This window comes from Opisthorchis viverrini, assembly GCF_000715545.1.
Source record: "Opisthorchis viverrini unplaced genomic scaffold opera_v5_17, whole genome shotgun sequence".
Classification (NCBI taxonomy): Eukaryota; Metazoa; Platyhelminthes; class Trematoda; order Opisthorchiida; family Opisthorchiidae; genus Opisthorchis; species Opisthorchis viverrini.
This window is the reverse complement of record NW_008751673.1, coordinates 3,444,233-3,463,828: the sequence shown is the minus strand read 5'-3', so window position 1 is coordinate 3,463,828 and position 19,596 is coordinate 3,444,233. Positions and strand designations below refer to the sequence as shown.

Sequence of the window (19,596 nt, the reverse complement as noted above, 5' to 3'; positions counted from 1 at the left end):
CACGTGACCACGAGATAACTATTAATACGCGGTTCGAACCCAGCCTCTGAATCTCGGCCGCTCCTGTCTAGACCTGGGCAACCCGTCAGTATCCCAACCCTCGTACTTCCCCCCGGTAGCGTGGCAACCGGGCACCGAAAGGGTGTTACAGCTAAATGCTCGTTTTTTTTTATATTTTATTGATTCCTCTATTGTTGAATGGCATTCGGCCATAGAATATAGGGAACTCTGTTTATTTCATCTTAGATGAGGACGACCAATAATACTGTTAAAGACCTAGCTGCCATGCCACACGAAGGAGGCACGAGGGCTGGGATACTGTCAGGTCGCCCAAGCCTAGACAGGGGAAGTCGAGTGGCAGAGGTCGGGTTCGAACCACGGACCTTCCGGTCAGTAAATTCGCGCTCTAACCACTTGGGCCATCTCGCCCCCCAAAAAATGTGAAGTAATGAATGACAGACTATTGTATCACCATGAGAGAAGTTGCAGAATAAATGGTTCAGTGGACCTTTTGAGTTTTATCAGGTGAATTCGAGTGGGCATATACACTGTAAAATATCTACGGAACGCTTTTCAGAAGATCCCATTTTTATTTTGACGGAGCAGTTTGATATGGGCCTGTCCCGTATAATTCACTCCAGTGAGTGACTCATTAAGTGCCTTGAAGCTTCAGCCAATTTCGTTGCAGTGATTAGAAATAAAACTTGGGATGTCAACTGTTAACATGCTCTTCCGTCTTGCAATTGATTCTGAACCGACAGGTCCGCAAAAAGAGCCTGCTAATTTCTCTACCAAAAAGGCAGTTGAAAGCTTTTAATGTTGCGTACCATAGTGTATTATGGAAACAACACTCCAAAGACCATGCACTACTTACTCTGCTTTCTGCTGAATTTCTTAGTTTGCTAGTTTTGTCACCAAATGTCTTCTCGCGCGTTGCGACGGATAACCAGAGGTACTGATTTTGCTAGCGCAGAACAGCCAGATTTGGACGAATCGACAGAGTTAGCCTCACCATCCAGCAGCTCTTTTTCTGCAGTAAGTTTTCTATTTCAATGTTAGTTTGTTGTTTATGCTTTCTCGTGTAGTTTGTTTTGTTGGTTAGTTCCCAAGACGATATTTGCAACCCTGCTGAGGTATCCGGCGAAGAGCAATCAGTTGTTCCGAAAACTAAGAAGAAACGGAAATCCAAAATGAAAACAACTAAAGTATGAAAGTCATTTTTAGCATAATAGTAGCCACTAGCCCTCCGTGTCTCCAGAAGATGAAATGTTTGGAGAATTCAATGTGGAACGCTGCGCCACCAGGCCTTCCAAGAACGCACCAGTTAAAACTACTCAAACTACTGACCTATTAGTAGTTACTGGTAAAACTCTCGATCCCGTGATGGAACTTGCTCGCATTTTCGGACCAAGCGCTATTCGTGACGCGGGCATGAATCCACATCAGCAGCACCCACAAGCCCAATGTCGTACTAAAAGGGGGCCACTTGTGCGTATCAAACTGTCTTGGCCTCCAATCACTCGTTTCGGCCTAGATATGGAGCGACTGCCTGACGGATCCTACACGTTCACGCACAACAAAGATTATCGGAACATCCAAAAGGCATTCTATTCTGCTCTTGATTCGATGGATCCGAATAACTTCATGGTAACCTTCCCTCATCTGTTACTTTTGTTTTCTAACCAGGATCATCTACATGTTTAGCACATACTTACCGATTGCCCATATCACATAGATTCTTTGCTCCAGCTCAGCGAGATACTGATGCATCAAGATAACTCCGAAATGGGTTCGGATTTACTCGGTATGACCTTCTTCCATCATTTCATATTTAATTTGTAGAACGCGTGTTGCATGCATACCAATCTGGTTTTCATCCCTGTTTCAACCCACTCGTTGGTACATGTCGTCTTGACTACAAACGACAGGAGAACAGGTAATATTTGGATGTTATTGTCAACTTTCGTACCCAGAGGGCTTTTTGTCGCCCTTTTTCGATATGTATTATACATTGGAATGCGAGGGTGCTACAGAAGTGCACTGGACTATTGCAAAATACTCCTCAGGTGAGTTTCATCCAGTACTGAGCGCTTGATCGATTGCTTTCAGTCAGTCTAACGTTTATACTTTTTAAGGTCATCTGTTCAGCTGAGTCATTCTTCTTTAGTTATTGGTGCAACTCCGGTTATCATTGACGGCGCGTTGTATTCCTTCTCATTGTACAGACTTTGAACAGATAGTCTCTCGTGCAGGACCGTGATGCCTACCATTAGTTTTTTGTACCATATCCACATTAGCCAAGTGGTCATCAATACAAATGTTTTGCCCTTAACTGAGATTGTCACGTCCTCTTCTGATGCTGCGATTCCCACATGGGGTTTCTCAGTTGCCTCTCTGTGTGTCCCATCTCGGGCCTTGTGCATCCCATTGAGCGGGCTCATTAGCACCATCATTTAGCAACACAAGTTGGGTTCCTGGATGAGTTCCCGCTTCACGTCTGAAGGATTCAATAGATTAACAATTTCACTTGGTCTCAGGATTTGTATGCTACCAAGCCTCTAGATGCCTTGATGGAAAGATTGGAAACAAAATTTCAGGCATACCATTATATCGCCTAACTTGTATTTTCTAGCAAGTATGCAAACATCGCGTATGCATTGAATAAGTAGACAGTTGCTTGCATTGACTCACCGACAAATTAGTCGGCTGCAAAAGCCTGCTGGGTTGACGTGTGACCTTGGGAGCAACAATGCGTGACGCGTGTTAGATTTTCAGCTGCACCTACCAAATGAGCCCCGGTATGGACGATCAACCTTATTCAGGAGCTGGCCACATGTTCAAGAGCGACAAATGGCTTGGTGGTCTCTCCGCGAGCACTTGTTTCCGGCCCAGTTGGAAGACCGAAGACTGCCCAAGACCCTACCGTGAAGGTGTATATCCATTCCTTAAAGACCTCGTGACATCACAAGCACCATAATCATGCCATCATACCTGCACCATCCCCAACACATCCGCTTGATTTGTGTCCGCGCTATGGGTGCTTTCTGTCCGTCGGAAAGAAACATATTTCAGCGAACTTAATGTATCTTCCTGACCTCTTATTTTTTATTATTGAGGTCCGATCTCAAGCTGTCACTTTGCCTTGGTGGTCTGTCTTCAGTGCTGCAACGATCTTGCGGATCAGATTGCCTATAACTCAGTTCCTTAATTTTCAACCATGCTGGCAAGGCCAACGTGGAGCAGTCGGACAAAGAATAGCGAGTCACCGTTCTGTGAGAAGTCATATTGTGAGGCAGCGTGGAGGCGAAGTTGTACTGTCCTCTGCGATAAGAGTGTGAAGGCAGTAAGATGTTTCCTCCAGGCCACCAACATGTCCACATTTATGGAGGCAGCGATGCTGTCTTTGTCCGAGAAAGGGTGGGTTAGGAAAGGTGGACCTTTTTAAGATTAAAACGTTTGGTGCTGCTCAAAAGACATCTGGTGTGCGCAGCCCGCATTAGGAGTCAGACAGTTGTGCTAGACGATAACTTCCTGCGTCATCGGGCAAGGCTAGTCCTCTGCAGTCAAGTGGGTCGGACTATTGGGTTATCGGCTCCAAATATGGTCCATCAAGAAAACCTTGACATGGCTGTCTTTTATTGCAGGTTTTTGAGTTAGAGGCTATCTTATGGGTCTCCGAACAAAACCGCATATCCACCGTCTTGTTTGTTGAGATTTTGAGTCAAAAGCTCAAGGTGGGATACCTCAACCAAATCCATTCTTCGGCCTGGGAAACTGGAGAGTATCATTCGCCCTTGCAGCCCTTCGTCCACCGACCTTCATCCGCATCCCTTCCCCACTGATCGTATGATGCACTGCGGCCAACCCATCTGTCAGTCCCCTAACCACTATTTCGTATCCAAACTATTTCCGAGTAACATAAACCACAATAATCGCTTACTAAGCTCCAAAGAGTTGATCCATGTTCCATCTCTTGATGTTCGTATTCTGTCAGATTGGGCAACAGGCATTTCTGTTGATGTATGCCATAACTCTGAAACACACATACAAACCCCACTTCGGTCCGACACTCAAAGCCGCATAGGATGAGCTCAAATGTTTCGCATTTCACTCAGAGTATCTAATGTTGCTGATACAATAGCTCGGGGTATCTCCGATGTGTGAGTTGCACTCAGCCCCAGGGCCAGAAGCGCATTACCTAACTGAATCCTAGGGGGGATCGTTCATCTGTAACATCCTTTCGGTGCCTAGCTACCGTGCCACCCGGAGGAAGCATGAGGGCTTGGATACTGCCAGGTTGCCCAAGTCTAGACAGGGGAAGTCGAGAGGCAGAGGTCGGTTTCGAACCACGGACCTTCTGGTCAGTAAATTCACTCTCTAACCACTTGGGCCATCTCAAGTCGTTTTTACGCTGTTGGTTGGTTGTCTCTACATCATCATCATCATCATCATCATCATCATCATCATCATCATCATTATCAGTCGTAAGAATCGCTATAGCGTTATAGCTGCTACAGTTTCGTTCACCGATGATTTGGGGAGCTGGAGTAGGTACCTGCGCATTTGAGACGGGAGCTGACTCAATTGATACGTAAATACAAGATTGTCTTTGCACTTTCAAGCGGGAATCGCCATCATCATCGACAGGATGACATCAGTGTTCAACACCGATGCTTCACTACAGTACAACCATGAGTCATGTTCGTACGAGGGCTGGGATACTACCAGGATGCCCCACCTAGGCAGATGGACGATTAGGGTCCTGAACCAGAGCCTTTGGCTCAAAAATCTAACCGCAAGGCGAGGTTGTCTGGCGGGAGGTGATAATGCATTACCGTTTCTACGGAACAAATCGCAACACGTTTGAACTTGCAACCTGGAGGGCCAGGAGACCGTTCGTCAGACCTCTAGTCATTGACCAACATGGTATGAGAGACTCTGAGTGTCGCGGGGACACTCCCCATTATAGCTCAGTGGATCGCTGAGGTACTCAAACCGTCACACCACGGTAAGGTCCAGTCTCTTCGTGACTTTTCAATTGGGAAATTGGAAAGGGAGCTATGCATTAAAGACAATGGCTTGGACGCACGAGCGCCACTAAGGGTGCGACTGGGCCATGTTTGACAATGTCTATAACCATTGACGTGTCCCTTTTCAAGGTCCCCATCCAGGAGACAGCGGTGATCAGCGCAACTGAGTTTGCTGGTACTGGCTTCCATACTTCACTACCAAGTCATTGTTCTGCCTCCCCTAACCCGTTTCCAACCTTCACTTGGTTGTGCGAAAGGAGGCCTTCGAGAAATTAAGTCGACTGGCATACGGGGCACGTGGCCAAACCAGCTCAACCTGTAGAGTGTGATCAGTTCATCTATCATGGACGAGTTATTTCTCCCGAAAACCATTCGACATACTTCAGCGTTGCTGATTCGGTTCTCCCACCAGACTCGGGCAATCCTCCGAAGACATCGATGGTCAATTACCGAAAGTTTTTTGACGTCATCAGCGCACAGCGGCCAGGTTTCTACCCGTATAATAATACGGAGCACATCGCAGCATTGTAGACTCGACCCTTGATGGATAGGCTAATGTTACACCCACGCCACGGGTGATGCAGATTCACGAAAACTGCCCTGGCTTTTCCAATCCGGATGGGAATGTCGTCTTTGCCTGAACCACCGGGACTATTACAGCTGCCCAGGTAGACGAATTTGTCTGCTATCTTAGTCAGCTCATCCGCAAGCATGAGTTTAGGTTCCGAGCCCAGCTAGTTATGCAGCAGCACTTTACACTTTGCATGTTTACAGGGCATGCCAAACCTTGAGGCGGCGATATTTAGATTATTTAATATCGGTTGCAATGCGATGGCGTCAGCTGCAAGAAGAGCTATGTCGTCTGAGTACTCCATATATGTTAGTGAACGCTCAGACTTTTGTGTCCACCGATGTCTTGATTGGTTTTCTGGTCCATTTTAGACCAGTGCAGGTCGATGCGATAGTCGGTATTTACGTATCGTCTTAGCACATGCAACGCCAGGCTGCACTGCCGATTCTGAGAAGGGTAAACCTTACCGAGACCTGTCGTGACTGCTTCACTCACGGATATAATCACCATGGTAGGTTATATTAACACCCAGGTTGAACTACTAAGCCAGGACGAATCACAGTTCAATGGCAAATTAGAAGCCGGTGCTTGGCGTACGGATAATGGGTAGCAACTCATTCAGCTTTGTGCTGAACATCATCGGTTCCTGGTCAGCTCGAACTTCTAGTGCAAACGCCCGCATTGAGTTGCTTGTAGGCTACCAACCACAAACCAGTCATAGACTCAGTTGAATCATGCGGCCAATCAGTTACTGATTGATGGCTTTAGTTAAAGATGGCTCAGTGGTTAGAACGCGAATTTACCGACCGGAAGGTTCGCGGTTCGAACCCGACCTCTGCCTCTCGATTTTCCCCTATCCAGACTTGGACAACCTGGCAGTATCTCAGACCTTGAGATTCCTTCTGGGGTCAGATTGCCTGAGTAAATATCTGCAGGTGTAGGCACCTCGGAATGATTGTGTTAAGCTAGCACTAAGTCCCTTCCCCGTCCACCTTTACTCTTTTCTTTGCAATAAGGCTTTCAAATAAATCATGGTTGTACGGCAGTGAAGTATCGGTGTTGAACACTGATGTCATGCTGTCGATGGTGATGACGCAACTTGACTCTGATCATGTCATTATGCAGTCCTGGGTCATCACTTCTCTTTCCGTCAGCCTTACTTATGCCGACGGAAAGTAATTCCGTTCACCAACTTCCACGAGTTTCAGTAGCTCAATGGCATCGAGCTGACCTGGCTTCAAAGGTACTGGAAATGCACAGTAATGCTGATGAAGTTTGGAGAATAAAGGTTGAATGGAGACGAGTTTTAGAAGCTGTGATCCCAGGTTTTAGGGCAGATCTTAGTACTGCCAGCTAGCGACGATGATGGTGCACGCGGACCCCTTAGATGCCAAATAATCAAGAGCTTGAAGAATAACAGTGAACACTGGTGGCTTAAGAAAGCCTATGAGAAAGGAAAAGTTTTCGATACAGGCAACAACCGCGACCTATTTCAGGTGTGATGGGATAAACGTTTTAAAGAACAGGCCCTGTTCAACACAACGAACCTGAATTGAAAGTCGACGCTAGATCGCAGTTAACAACAGGAACCCAGCGTGAAATATCGTTCCCCTAACGTGACAAGGCATCTGGTGTGAATGATCTGAATCCCTCACTCTTCAAAGAAGGTGGTGAAGACCTTCAAAAACGACGGGAACTTCATGCAAAGACTACTGTGTCATCAGGTTGTTATCCATCGCATTCAAGTTGCTCTCTAGCATTATTCCTCCCAGGTTGGTGGATTATCGGGAGAAGCAAACTTGTCTTGACCGTGGACACGCCGGCCATATCTTTACCTTGTGATGAGTTCTTGCACAGCGCCACTCTTCCACGACTCTCCTGGCACAACCACCAACCCGTCACTACGCTCCACCACATTCCCCAACAACGCACTGATGATGTCACCTCGATTGGGGATGAAATGTTTCAGTCACATTAGTCAAATTGCCCAGCTCAGCGAACAAACCAACGACCATCTATGTGGAAGATATTACTCTTCTTGGTTCAGATCCTCCAAACGTGCAATTCATTTTAACTAACCCTAGTGACTGCCGCTTGGTTTGGCATGCGCATCACACCTGCAAAATACTGCTGCTACAATACTGGGTGGAATCGAACACAAACTTCAGGTTACTTCTCGTATCGGGTAGGCCAGGGCCTATGACACCAGTGTGACATCAGTTCATCATTCAAGGCAGAGTATAGACTGCCGCAGTGGATCCATGTTGCTTTATGGATTAGAAATGTGGAGGTGTAGAGGTCGTACAAAGGCTGTCAGTGTTTGATCACGGTTGTCTGGGCTTGGTCTAGTAGAAACACTGGATTAGGAATGATGAGGTCCGTCAGGTGGTTCCGCCACGATGTATGAGTTACTCACACTTCATAGGACACGTACTGCACATGCCAGAGGACCGTCCGAATCGCAGGGCCCTTTTTCTCCAGCTGTGCTGAGTGGCAGCGACCAGTGTATTACCTGTCAACAAAGTTTGAATGCACTAATCAGTAAACTCATTCGGTGCGACAACTGCCACCTCGTTGGATGGGGACCCCGGGACTGATCTCACTAATGGACAATGGCACTGGCAGACATGGCTCAATCACTCTGTTGCATCAAAGCTGCCGTTTTCAATTCGTAGCTGTCTAGTTTCCTTCTAACACTTGGCCGTATCTCCCATGCTTTCCCATTTTCCGGTTACCGGGAGTGTAGCAGCTTGAAGTAACGTACACTTTGTACATGGTTTATTGCTGGTAAACTAAACTTGTTGAATCCAATGTTAGACATTCGCTTTTTCGACTTAACCATCTGATTTGACGATATCCGCATCGACTCACCCCCGGCAATGACCACATCCTTCTGGTTTCACACGTTCCGTTTATGTGGTTTATGTTTCACTTTTGTTTGTATATGCCCAAACACTCACTCTCCATATAAGGTCAGTGTAGGCAGGAGAAATGCCACGTAGTTATGTATTCACGAAACCTCTACTTGTTCTGTATAGCTGCCTCCAGTTTTGGTAACTGGATTTCGCCGCCCCCTCCTGAACCGTTTCGACTAAACAGACCGGTATTATAGTACACCTTTTTTGGATAAAGAGCCAATCATTGCTTAAGTCGTTGACACGTTTGACTCCTGCGCTGGTGAATATAATTGCTCTTCGTCCTCATAGCTTCAGTCCTGACTCCTTACTCACAGGTCTCAACTTTATCCTAATGGTTGTGTGGATGTTCCATTCCACTTAGAAGTCATTGTCAGAATGGGCATGTGTCCAAAGCTTGGTTACTGGCAGCTGGAAATGTTTTAATCGTCCATCCTTTGATTTTCCGTCCTGTATGGTTCGTCGAACTTCGTTTTCAAGCACCGCTCCCGTTTCTAATGATTGATGCATGCTACTGTGGCTTAGTCTTGATCGCCCGGAACTCACTTTCGATTGTTTAGATGAAGCTCAGTTCAGGAGTGTTAGTTTACCTTACGGACTATAGGGTTAGTCGTAAACCGGTGTACAATTATTCCAGCTTCTGGTGCTTTGCTTACTGAAACCTTTATGGTCGCGGTTACCGAAGAATTATCGGGACAGTGTAAACCACTCTCGTAAGCTCTCATGGTGTTTTTGACGACGTTAGCATCCACCAGGATATTCTAGTGGATGAATGTCACTGGAGTCCTTTGGCGTGATCATCTGATGGGTTGCAGCCGACAGTTTGATTAAGTGTCACCTGCTTGTAAAAATGAGTTTGACCTATGAGTGCATCGACAATTTACGCCTATCTATGCACGTTTAGTGATAGCTCTGAAGGAATTAATTATACCTCTAGGTAACTTATTTAGACACTTTCTGCCTTTTCTGTCACCACACAGCTGTTTCCTCTTTAGTTGACCGTTTGAGCGACAGTAATAATAATTAATAGGAATAATCAAAACCAAATCCGCGTAAAAATGATAGTATTTGTCGAACTTGGAATAATGTTTTGGGACTACCTCAAATTTACTTGACCTACGGCTGCCAGTCATTCGAATATCAGGCCAAACCTGGAACTAATTGGCACCTAAGGCTTATCATTTGGGCGTAGTTTCTTTGTTCGTTTTTATCTTACTCGGATTGATGCGTGAAAACTGGAAATCGCCGTCCGCATAGTTACTCCCTCCCCTAGTTGGATCTGCCACATGTTTCGCCCGGGGTTAGCCTCTTACCATCTTACTCGTTGATAAGTTGTACGGATACTACTCCACTTACTGTTTTCAACCTCATATTATCCACTCTTTTCCACTGTCTCATTATTCCCCAACCCATGTAGTCTCGATGTGGAGGACGATCCTTTGGCGGTGCTACTAATGGTTGACCACTATGCACTACTCTCTGGACAATATGAATGGCTAATCTCGTTGTACGAATGGTTAAACGTGAGTTGCTTGTCGCAATTTTCCGGTATTTTAAAATCTGGATTCATAACATTATGAGTTGGGGTTAATTTCTCAACAGGACACATGGTGGGCAGATGGAACATTAATCGGTCGCTTCTCGACATCTGGTGATTCGTCATCGACATCATTATTGTGTACATCTAATGGCCTCTATAGTGAATTTTCCGAAGAGAGTGAAGAATGATTTACACCAACGGCACTAAGATATCTATTATTTGCCTGTACGGATTCTTGGACATCTCATTTTGTTCGTACCAAACTGAGCGCGACAACTGAAGTCGGTATTTATATCGGTGGATTATGTTTTTCATGACTGTTATTGCACACTTTTGTGCCGTATTCGAGTTCTAGGTGCGGATCGTCTCAGTGGTTAGAGCGTGAATTTACCGGCCGGAAGGTAGTGGCTCGAACCCGACCTCTGCCTCTCGACTTCCCCTGTCTAGGCTTGGGCAACCTGGCAGTATCTCAATCCTCGTGCTTCCTTCGGGTGGCATGGCAGCTAGGCACCGAAATGGTTCTACAACTGTTCTACTGTTGGTATAAAGGGTATTTTGTTGACTAAGGTAATTTGGGAGTCTAGTTTTTTAGGCTTACTCTTAGCCGCCTTTACGTTAAGCATACCTTTTCGGTTATGTTGATTAGTAACCAAAATCCACTTCACGGAACAGTTAGTCGTAGTCACCTAATAGTTTACGCAGGAATGAGATGTCATTAAAGGGAGTATTCTGATATCAGATTATCCTGTGTAAAAAGTACAGATGGGGGAAACACAACACAACAATTCCTCAATCAAACGGTAACTTGACACGCACAACACCTTACCATCCGTCATTGAGTGTGATAGAGGTACAACCACATTCCACCAGACTACACTTTGAATTCTACTCGCTGTTCAGTTGGTGGACACCGATTACTTCATCTGTATTAGTGAATCTAGATCTTGATGCCAGCCAAGCCCATAGTAACCAAGTCTCACTTTTCATGTGTGCGTGAGTGATCGAAAAGCATTTGAACGCACAGACCAATGCTCCTAGCCAGATCAAAAAGCGTAGCAATGAGTGACAACAGCACGGTATGCTAGAGCTGGTAAAGGCGCTCTGAACCTTCTGCGTTGCTGTGTTTTCAGCTCATGAAGCCTTAGTAGTAGATTTCGGAACAATCTTGTACCTCTATCAGCAAATCACTTGAGCTGAAGGTTGTTATTCCTTATCCTCCATAGCTTACCTTCTCGGTTACTTTTATGCGTTATTTCGGTCAGTCAGCATTTGGTTATCTATAGACCGCTGTGTGGCGCAGATGGATTTCGCCTAAGAGAGTGAAAATTATCTCAGTTGCCACCGCGAATCACGTACTCTTACACATTTTCCTACTCTTCTTGACATTCCAGCCTTCTCGTAATTTATACCTACTGCCCAACTTTGCGCTGTCGGTAGCGCTCTCAGCGAAGTTCCTCCGTGATTCTAGAATTCAACCGTCTGGGATCCGAGATGCAGATTTGTTGGTAAGCCTTCTTGTTTTTCTTCTCGCTTGGCTCTGTGTATCGTTGTGACGTCCATGTGAAATGTGGCAAGCGTGTCGTGCACGATTCATAAGGTCGCTAAAAGCTCCTCCACAGTCACAGTTTACAGGTTTCAACTTTCTTTGGGCCCATCAGAAAGGAGCGATTCATTCGCTAAGCTGTAAATGAGTGTGTTTCGTTGAAAATGGTTACGTTTCTTCACCTTTCCTTCAATGAGATGTCTGACCGCGTTTAAATATATGCATGTGTATGAACAGCCGAAAACTTGTCTCACTGCTTACCAGTTTATGGTGCTTATCGATGATGTGGGTCCACTTTCTGATCTAGGAGGGCTGCTGGTTGTTATCTGGCCGGCAAGAAAACAGACGCTGAGACAGGGACTTACAGTACCCAGTTATTAGAACTTTTTTAGATGACTCACTTGGCTACGAGATAATCAAGCATATTAGTAGTATGAGGAGATTCGGGGATTTCAGCCGAGATTTCTTTCTGTATCTGAAACTGTTCTATTCCGAAGAACCGAGCAGGGATGCCCAGCTGTCCCATCGGTACTGGGATCCATCAGCAGTGCACATTTCATGAATACTCTGCCATGGGGCACAGGAAGATGCGCGACTGATGGGTAACAGTCTCAAAGATTCACAGCTTTACTGACTATATAGAAATTGAAATTAAATTTGAGTTTCTCAGGTAAAATGACATTTTGTTTCGTATTTGGAGTTCCCACTCAACATTTTCACCAAATTTATGCGACTCAGTGCAACTTACTTTCCACACTCAAAAGCAAGAGATTATCTTTTCTACGAGGCCAGTCACCAGCTGGCCGCAAACATCGATGAAATCTGACTCAACATCAGTTGAAGAGTGCGCATGCCGCAACTCCATGAACCAGTTTTCACTACACCGGTGACATTTTCAACAACACACCAGCAATGAGAACGTGCTTAACGGACACCCATGGAGGAGCAAAACCTCAGTATACAATGAAAACGAAGAGAAAGGTGGGGGTCTATTACTAAATCCCTATTTCGCCAAAGAAATGGCCATATTCAAGATACCCAAACCCTCCGAAACCACTGATTTAAACGCATCTGCGTATCGTTTTGTATGACACGCTGTTAGTGGGACTAATTCAGCGTCTAATACAAGTGCAGCACACAATGACAGACAAGGCTTAGTCACCACGACATCGGCTTGCCACTGGGTTCGGTCACATGTCGCGTCTTTTAGGGTTTCTAACCGCGCACAAGAATCTTCTCGTGTCTGATTATTGGTATTTGAACGGTTCCTAGTTCCATGTTGATCGAATACTGTCAGGTCACCCAAACATAAACGAGGCGACGATTAGGCTCGTCAACTCAAGCTTTTGGCTCAACTGTGGCTCCAATTCAACAGTATCTAGCGTGAAGTTACCAAAGTGGTCCACTTTTCCAGGACCATGTCCCAACACATGTTCCTAACCCAAGCTGGAGAGCCCGGAGGGAAAGCGGTACGTTGATGCGAGTTCTGGTCATACTATGGCTTATGTACTTACCGAAATAAACACGGAAGTGGCAAATATATATGTTTTCGATGCAGTTCGACGGGCTAATGCTCGCATAACACGTCCGACGGTTCATAAATCGGTGGTGCATTTCAGTGTCAAAATGGCAATCGGCTAAAAAGGACTACACAGTATAGAGTGACTGTAATAACGGTATTTTTTCAGATTAGTTCTCGGTCTGAACCTCCCAGCCTAGCGTTATCGTCAAAAACAATCACCAGAAGTACACAAGATATATTAGCACCCAAAACCACGTCGAAAGCACTAGTACAGCGCATCGTGTATAAAATATATACCGCAACAACACTTCGGAGATTCTGACGCCTTCTGGATGCGCCATTGGCAACCGGCATTCGGCCAATAGTGAGTTATGATCGGCTGTTGGGTCCAGACTTCCGACCAAGCACAGAGCTCGCCTTGATGCCGGACAGCAAGTGGCCCGAACTTTTGGACAGTCTTGTGCGGGATATGCTTCTCGGCCGTAGGAGCGCCTAACTTCGAACGGTGAAGCGGTATCTGTGGAATTCCCCCTAACCGTGGGGCAGTGTCCAACTGAACGACACTGTAAGTCCACGTGTGTGCTTGTGTTATCCCAGTTGTTAGTCGGAGTAGTCTAGATGCGTATTATTACAAACACAGACCGATTACTACCCATGAGCATCACTTGTCTAATCATATTTGATAGATTGATGAACATGCTTTCAGCACCCCATCTTTGTTCTTATTGTGAATGGGAATTTTCGGAATATCTTTGATAGGTTTAGTGGAACACGATACATGATTTTAAGGTTAGTCTTTGTTTACTGTATGATCTACTTCGACCAAGGAGTTGGAGATAGCACAGTTGGCTCTGACAGTCACCGGTTGTGGTACGATTCCACAAATGTTCTTTGTTTCTTGTGGACGAGTGCATGGTCGTACGACCCTCAGTCTGCGGAACACCCGCAAATTTAAGAATAAATCAACAAAGATGATTTTTGACCTGACGCCTTGTCCTTGAGTTTCAAACAGGTCAGATGGGAATTGTGGAGGATGATGTCCAGCTTAAAGAGTTTGAGCCAGGGTACTCCTAAGATGACGCGTTACGTATTCACAATAAGTGCCTCCTCTGAACGACAGGCGCAGAAACTTATCTTTTTTGGATGCTAGGTGACGCTCTGCCTTTGATGCAAATTGAAAAACAAGCTTGAAAATTGTTATCTCAGAACAGCCAATGTAGGGCAGATAACAAGTTGACCACATAGAGTTGAAAATTCAGTTTGAGAGCCCATTTTTAGCATCACCAAACCAACACCTGCACCTATAGGCAGTCTGGAGCATTCCAAGTCCGAACTGGCTTGCACTTGCTACCACTACCTCGTATTCCACAACAGTCCAACTACAAGAAGAGCATTTAGCAGCCTTGAGATGCCTACGTAATAGTGACATAATTCTCTTGACTCAATCTAACAGGAGAGCCGGATCGATTCTGGTTTATAAGTTTGTCCCTGTTCTCTCTGATTCGATCAAGTTCCAACTATAGGAAAACGAGCCAGATAAGACAATTCAAGTGGAAAAGTAGCCAAGTAATTTTTTTAAAGGAATCCAAATAGTAAGGATAAGCAGTTTACTCACTTTGGGTCAAAAAAGGTTTCTGCGCTACTCACACCTCCAAAAGGCTCACCTTTTCAGTCAGCTCTACGAAGATCACTAGACCAGCAAGAAGCAGGTCACTGCTTGGTCGTGGTTTCAACTTCCTGATGCGATCAAATAAACATTTTTTTTTAAATCTTGATGGTGAGTGAGTTCCACATCTAACTGGAGATTCTGATCGAGTTTTTTTCTGAAATTGAGCACCGTACATTCAGCAAACGGGAGGCGCTTGGTATTCGCACAATGGAATTGAATTTTCGAAAGTTATGATATGTCCCTGATGGACTAAAGCAATCGGACAATTGAGTTGCGAGTCCCAGTTCAGACTTTTAAGTCCCGTTTAGGCATCTCGGGGTCTCAGCGATGCCGGGAAATTATCCCATAGGAATTTTCAGTCAGAGGCATGGTTGCTTCAGTGAACAGTGAAATTTGGTGAACTGCAAGAATGTGAACGTAGATTAGGACTGTTTTTGTTTTGAGCAACAAAATGCGACATTTTGGCGTGGGAAGTCTTACTACACTTGTAAAGGTTTCGCAGCTGAGAACATTGTGCGGATGATGGGCACCCAAGCGGGAAGTTCGTGACAAATTTTTTTAAAGTACTGTTGAAAATTGCGGGGTAAATAACGTAGTTTCATAATTTCCGCGCGATTTTTCGCATGAAAATGAGATTTGACAAAACCCTTGTAATCCACTCAGAAATATGGAACTGTGCCGTCTATTGGAATAATGTTGGTAGTTTAGTACGCCTTCTACAGCCAATACTTCAGCTGCGCAACAACGGTGTTCGGTGCGAAATAATGGGCTTTCATGATAAAGTTGCTTTACAATGACAGTCATTATGAGGGAAGGCAAGTGGTCGCTGTTTCCTCGTATAATTGGACACGAAAAAACTCTGGAAAGATTCAAGATTTTTCGTATATTTTTTGTCTCTTATAACAGATACAAGACGCGTTGATACTATTTCCTGGATTCGTCACCCGCCTGCTAAAACACGCAAGCATCGGCAACGTGACTAATCTGGATCGTTCCATCCTATTTGGAGGGGAAGTTCAACGGTAAATGAAGGGTTGTTTGGCTCTCTATTCCCATAACATGATATTTTTCGATCATTCGGAATTACACGATGGTTATATCCTGTGGTCTGACCCACTAGTCGCAGCAAGCGCTGGTTAAGGTGCAAACGTACTGACAAGAAGGTCGTTGATTCGAATCTGACATCTAGATATCGACTGCTCCTATCTAGGCCTGAGCTTTGCGCTTCTTTCCGGGAGGATGGCAGCTATGCACCGAAGGTGCTATAGCTGGACTCTTGATCACGTGACTACATCTTTCAAGGCATGCTGGCAGTGCTGTTTACCCAACATACAACCTCAGACTGTTTTGTCAAGTAGTTTTAGAAACCCCTTTGGTGCGGTCCATTTGTTGCAGGTATGTGATATGTCATCGTTAAGGTTAGTTTGGTAGCTTTTCGAGATCGCCCTGCTAGGTGTGAATCCACCACACCTTGGTTATACCGGCAACCACAGCTGCAACTAGCTCGTTGACTAGTTGATGCACGCAGGCAAGCCTTACTGGAGTTGGAGATTCCCATTCACTACCCGAGCGGGCCCGTGAAGGTATGTCAGTCAGTTCTGAGTAAGAATGAAGGAACACCAAACTTCGTTGTCTGAATATGCCAACTGACCCATCGATGTGTGGTAGTCTTCTTAAATAATCTTGATTTGACAGCTGTTCCCGTGCAGCTGGTGATTCCGCCTTACAAGACACGACTTCTGACCGGGCATTGTCTGAGACACCTAACCACGCCCGGGTAATTTGGTCGATTTACCAATCATCTTGGAGGATCTGGTAATCACCGAGATTAATATTCCATTTCTGACCGTGGTTGATTGCTGTTGCTTATTTACGAATATACAAGTGGCCTAACAAAGTTGACTCACATTGAGGGCAACTCATTTTCCTGGCCTACTTCACTAACTGTGAAAGCGTCAATGGTGAGCGCTTCGTCCCAAACACGGCAATCACGATTGATGGTGAAACTCTCCTTTGTTTCCACGTGCGTCCAACCGGTGAGCCCCAATAAGGGTAAAAGACTTTGCGTAAAAATATTTCATGGATTGACTCCGTGTTTGTCTACGAAGGCCTTCACTGACGTCCACCGTTCTATACACTCCTCCGTTTTAGACCTACTCTCGCCTGGTATACGAGCTATCTGTTAGTCGGAGCATCATAGCGGTGTAATCATTTTTTCTTTTAATAAAACAAGAAAAAGTAACATCTTAGCAAGGTAACTCGAATTCCGCCATTTCTTCTACTGTCAATTAGCCACTTACATACATTCATATTCAGGGCTGATCGGTTTGCAACTTGATCATGTCAGTTGGATAGATCATAACAGGTTGGAGATCTCAAACGGATAAAGATTACTTGGAAAGCACGGTTGACCCTCGAAGAAAGTGAAAACATGTCGTAGCACTGGTCATTCTAAGATAGGACGGGGCCAGTCACAAAGTCTGGTTGCATGCAAAAGTAGCTGACTGCACGGAGCCTAAAGAGCGTTTCGCCATCGCAGATCCACGACAGTCGTTGTGTGCTTCGAATAATCAAATATGTGAACACAGACTTTGTGTCTAGTTTTGCCTCAGTTCGACCATTCCTATGACATCTCCATGAGCTGACCATGTCTCCTAGGTGACAGTTCCTTTTGTACCGCTCGCTGTTGCTCAGTTGGTGTAACCACCTGTCCCGAATTCTTGCTAGCTTTCTTATGAGTTTGACTTCGAATATGAATGTGTGTAGGTAGCTGAATTAGAATACGTAAATAAACTAGATTCACCCCGTCTCGCAGAGATGTTGCTTTATTTAGCTTTGATTAAACTTATGAGAGGAGCTATTGTGCCCCTAGCACTCTAGGTTTCAAAGAGTCTTTGTTACTCATACTTCTTTCCTTCTCAATCTCATCCACTGCGATCGGTAGTGAACCGGAAAGTCTTGGCCGTTTGTTGGACTTGTATGTGGCTCGTACTCGTCATCTGTGGACGTCCCCAGACGTCCAGACTTGGCTGGAATCCAACGTGGAGACTGTGCTCATTCTGGTAGAACCCGAAAAATGCCCGGAATTGTCCACACAACCTCACAGGCCAACAGATTCTCGGCTCATGGAGTACGCTAAAAGGTACACCTCTGAGTCCCCTCACATGTACCTCTCTAGAAACGATCCATTTTTTCTGTATATTTTCCCTGCTTGCACGTGTTTCGGTGTGTCAGATTATGGCATTTGCGTGTGCACTGGAAAGCTGGGGTACACTTATGCATCACCAGCGAATCTGCAGCTTTAGGCCTTGGGTATTGATTCTCGAACTTTTCAACTTATTTTTATTCTTAGCTCCACGTGAATGATACCATACGCTCTCATTTCATGCGCATTATGTGGATAGTAGAACCAGAACAGTGCAAACAAAGCATCACCTTTTTGGTATTGTAAGCTGCTATACAGTACTAGGTCTCTAGGAAAGACTCAAATGAGATCACTCTACTAGTGAGCCCAATGCGTTCTCGGCAAGCAGGATTTAGTTTACAGTCTTACTGAAGGGTGACAACTTTTGGAGTGCTGCCGTATATGAAATAATTAACCACTTGGACGGGTTTTTCGGTGGGTGAGAAACTGGTATTTCGGGTTAGGTCAATAAGGCCATCGTTTGCTAGACAGAGCAGATGGTGTGTTGTCAAAGCGCATCAAAATTAAGCTACAGTTTTCTGATAGTTTCTACTCATCCGAGTGACGGTGTGATTATCAGTCGTGGTTTCACAAAGGTCCAGTCCGATCACCGAATCTACCTAGCAAACTGTCACATGTTGCTGTGGTGCTGAACTGGTTGGTCGACCAGTGGCAAATCTCCAGTCTACTAGGCAACGGACTGAGAGAACCGAGATCGACCAGGTTGGTAGCCTCCTCAATGAGCAAGTGATAAGTATTGGCACGACGTGCATCATGTGAGCAAAACAAAACCGGTAATGCATACTAGGTAAGATCATCTGCTATCGGTTGACCTCGACGAAGTGAGTACATATACACACCAATTGTTCACACGTAGAGTGTGCGCGTTTAACCGACCTTCAAATAAATCGAAATGGCATAATAGGTGATATAGTTGCGGGGGCCAAATCGCTAAACCCGTATTTTGGTGGTGATCATACCATCATTTGGCATGCGCCTTGCACCTTCAAAGTGCAAAGTCCTGCTTCAGAACGTGCCATCTGCGAACATATCCCTTACAATCCAAGGAGAATCACTGGAGATTGTGGAAAACTTTACATACCTCGGTAGTTGTATTAGCTCTGACGGAAGTGTGTCTGATGAAGTCAGTGCAAGAATCTCAAAGGCTCGAATCACGTTTGCTAATTTGCGTCACTTGTGGCGTCAAAAAGGCATCTCACTGGATCTTAAGGGTCGTGTGTACCAGGCTACAGTAAGGGCTGTGTTGTTGTATGGGTGCGAGACATGGCCTCTTCGGGTAGATGATGTGAGGCGTCTTCAGGTTTTCGACCACCGATGCCTCAGAAGCGTGGCTGGTTGTGGATGGCGTCAACGTGTCGTTAACGAGGCGATTAGAAAACGGGTATTTGGTTGTGCTGCAGGCACCTCAATCCGGGAAAACATCCAGCATCATCGACTACGATGGCTCGGTCATGTGCTACGCATGCCAAAACACCGTCTACCAAGACGAGTGTTGTTCTCCGTGCCTCCTTCGGGATGGCGCAAACCGCGAGGTGGACAGCACATGACTTGGCAAAAAGGCGTGAAAGAGATCACGAAGAGTTTGGGTGTTGTTGGTGTTG

General features: G+C 45.4%; 2 protein-coding genes across 2 annotated transcripts; one reads left to right on the top strand and one right to left on the bottom strand.

Annotated features, from left to right (window-relative positions):
• Positions 1–1,854: 1,854 nt before the first annotated feature.
• T265_01616 (hypothetical protein) lies at positions 1,855–18,948 on the top strand (the record flags this gene model as incomplete). Its single annotated transcript, XM_009165675.1, has 6 exons — positions 1,855–2,066; positions 9,934–10,039; positions 11,448–11,561; positions 15,697–15,812; positions 17,735–17,956; positions 18,909–18,948. 6 exons carry the CDS (start codon positions 1,855–1,857, stop codon positions 18,946–18,948), a joined length of 810 nt encoding a protein of 269 aa, XP_009163939.1.
• Positions 2,154–2,453, bottom strand: T265_01617 (hypothetical protein; the record flags this gene model as incomplete). Its single annotated transcript, XM_009165676.1, has 1 exon — positions 2,154–2,453. One exon carries the CDS (start codon positions 2,451–2,453, stop codon positions 2,154–2,156), a length of 300 nt encoding a protein of 99 aa, XP_009163940.1.
• Positions 18,949–19,596: the final 648 nt, after the last annotated feature.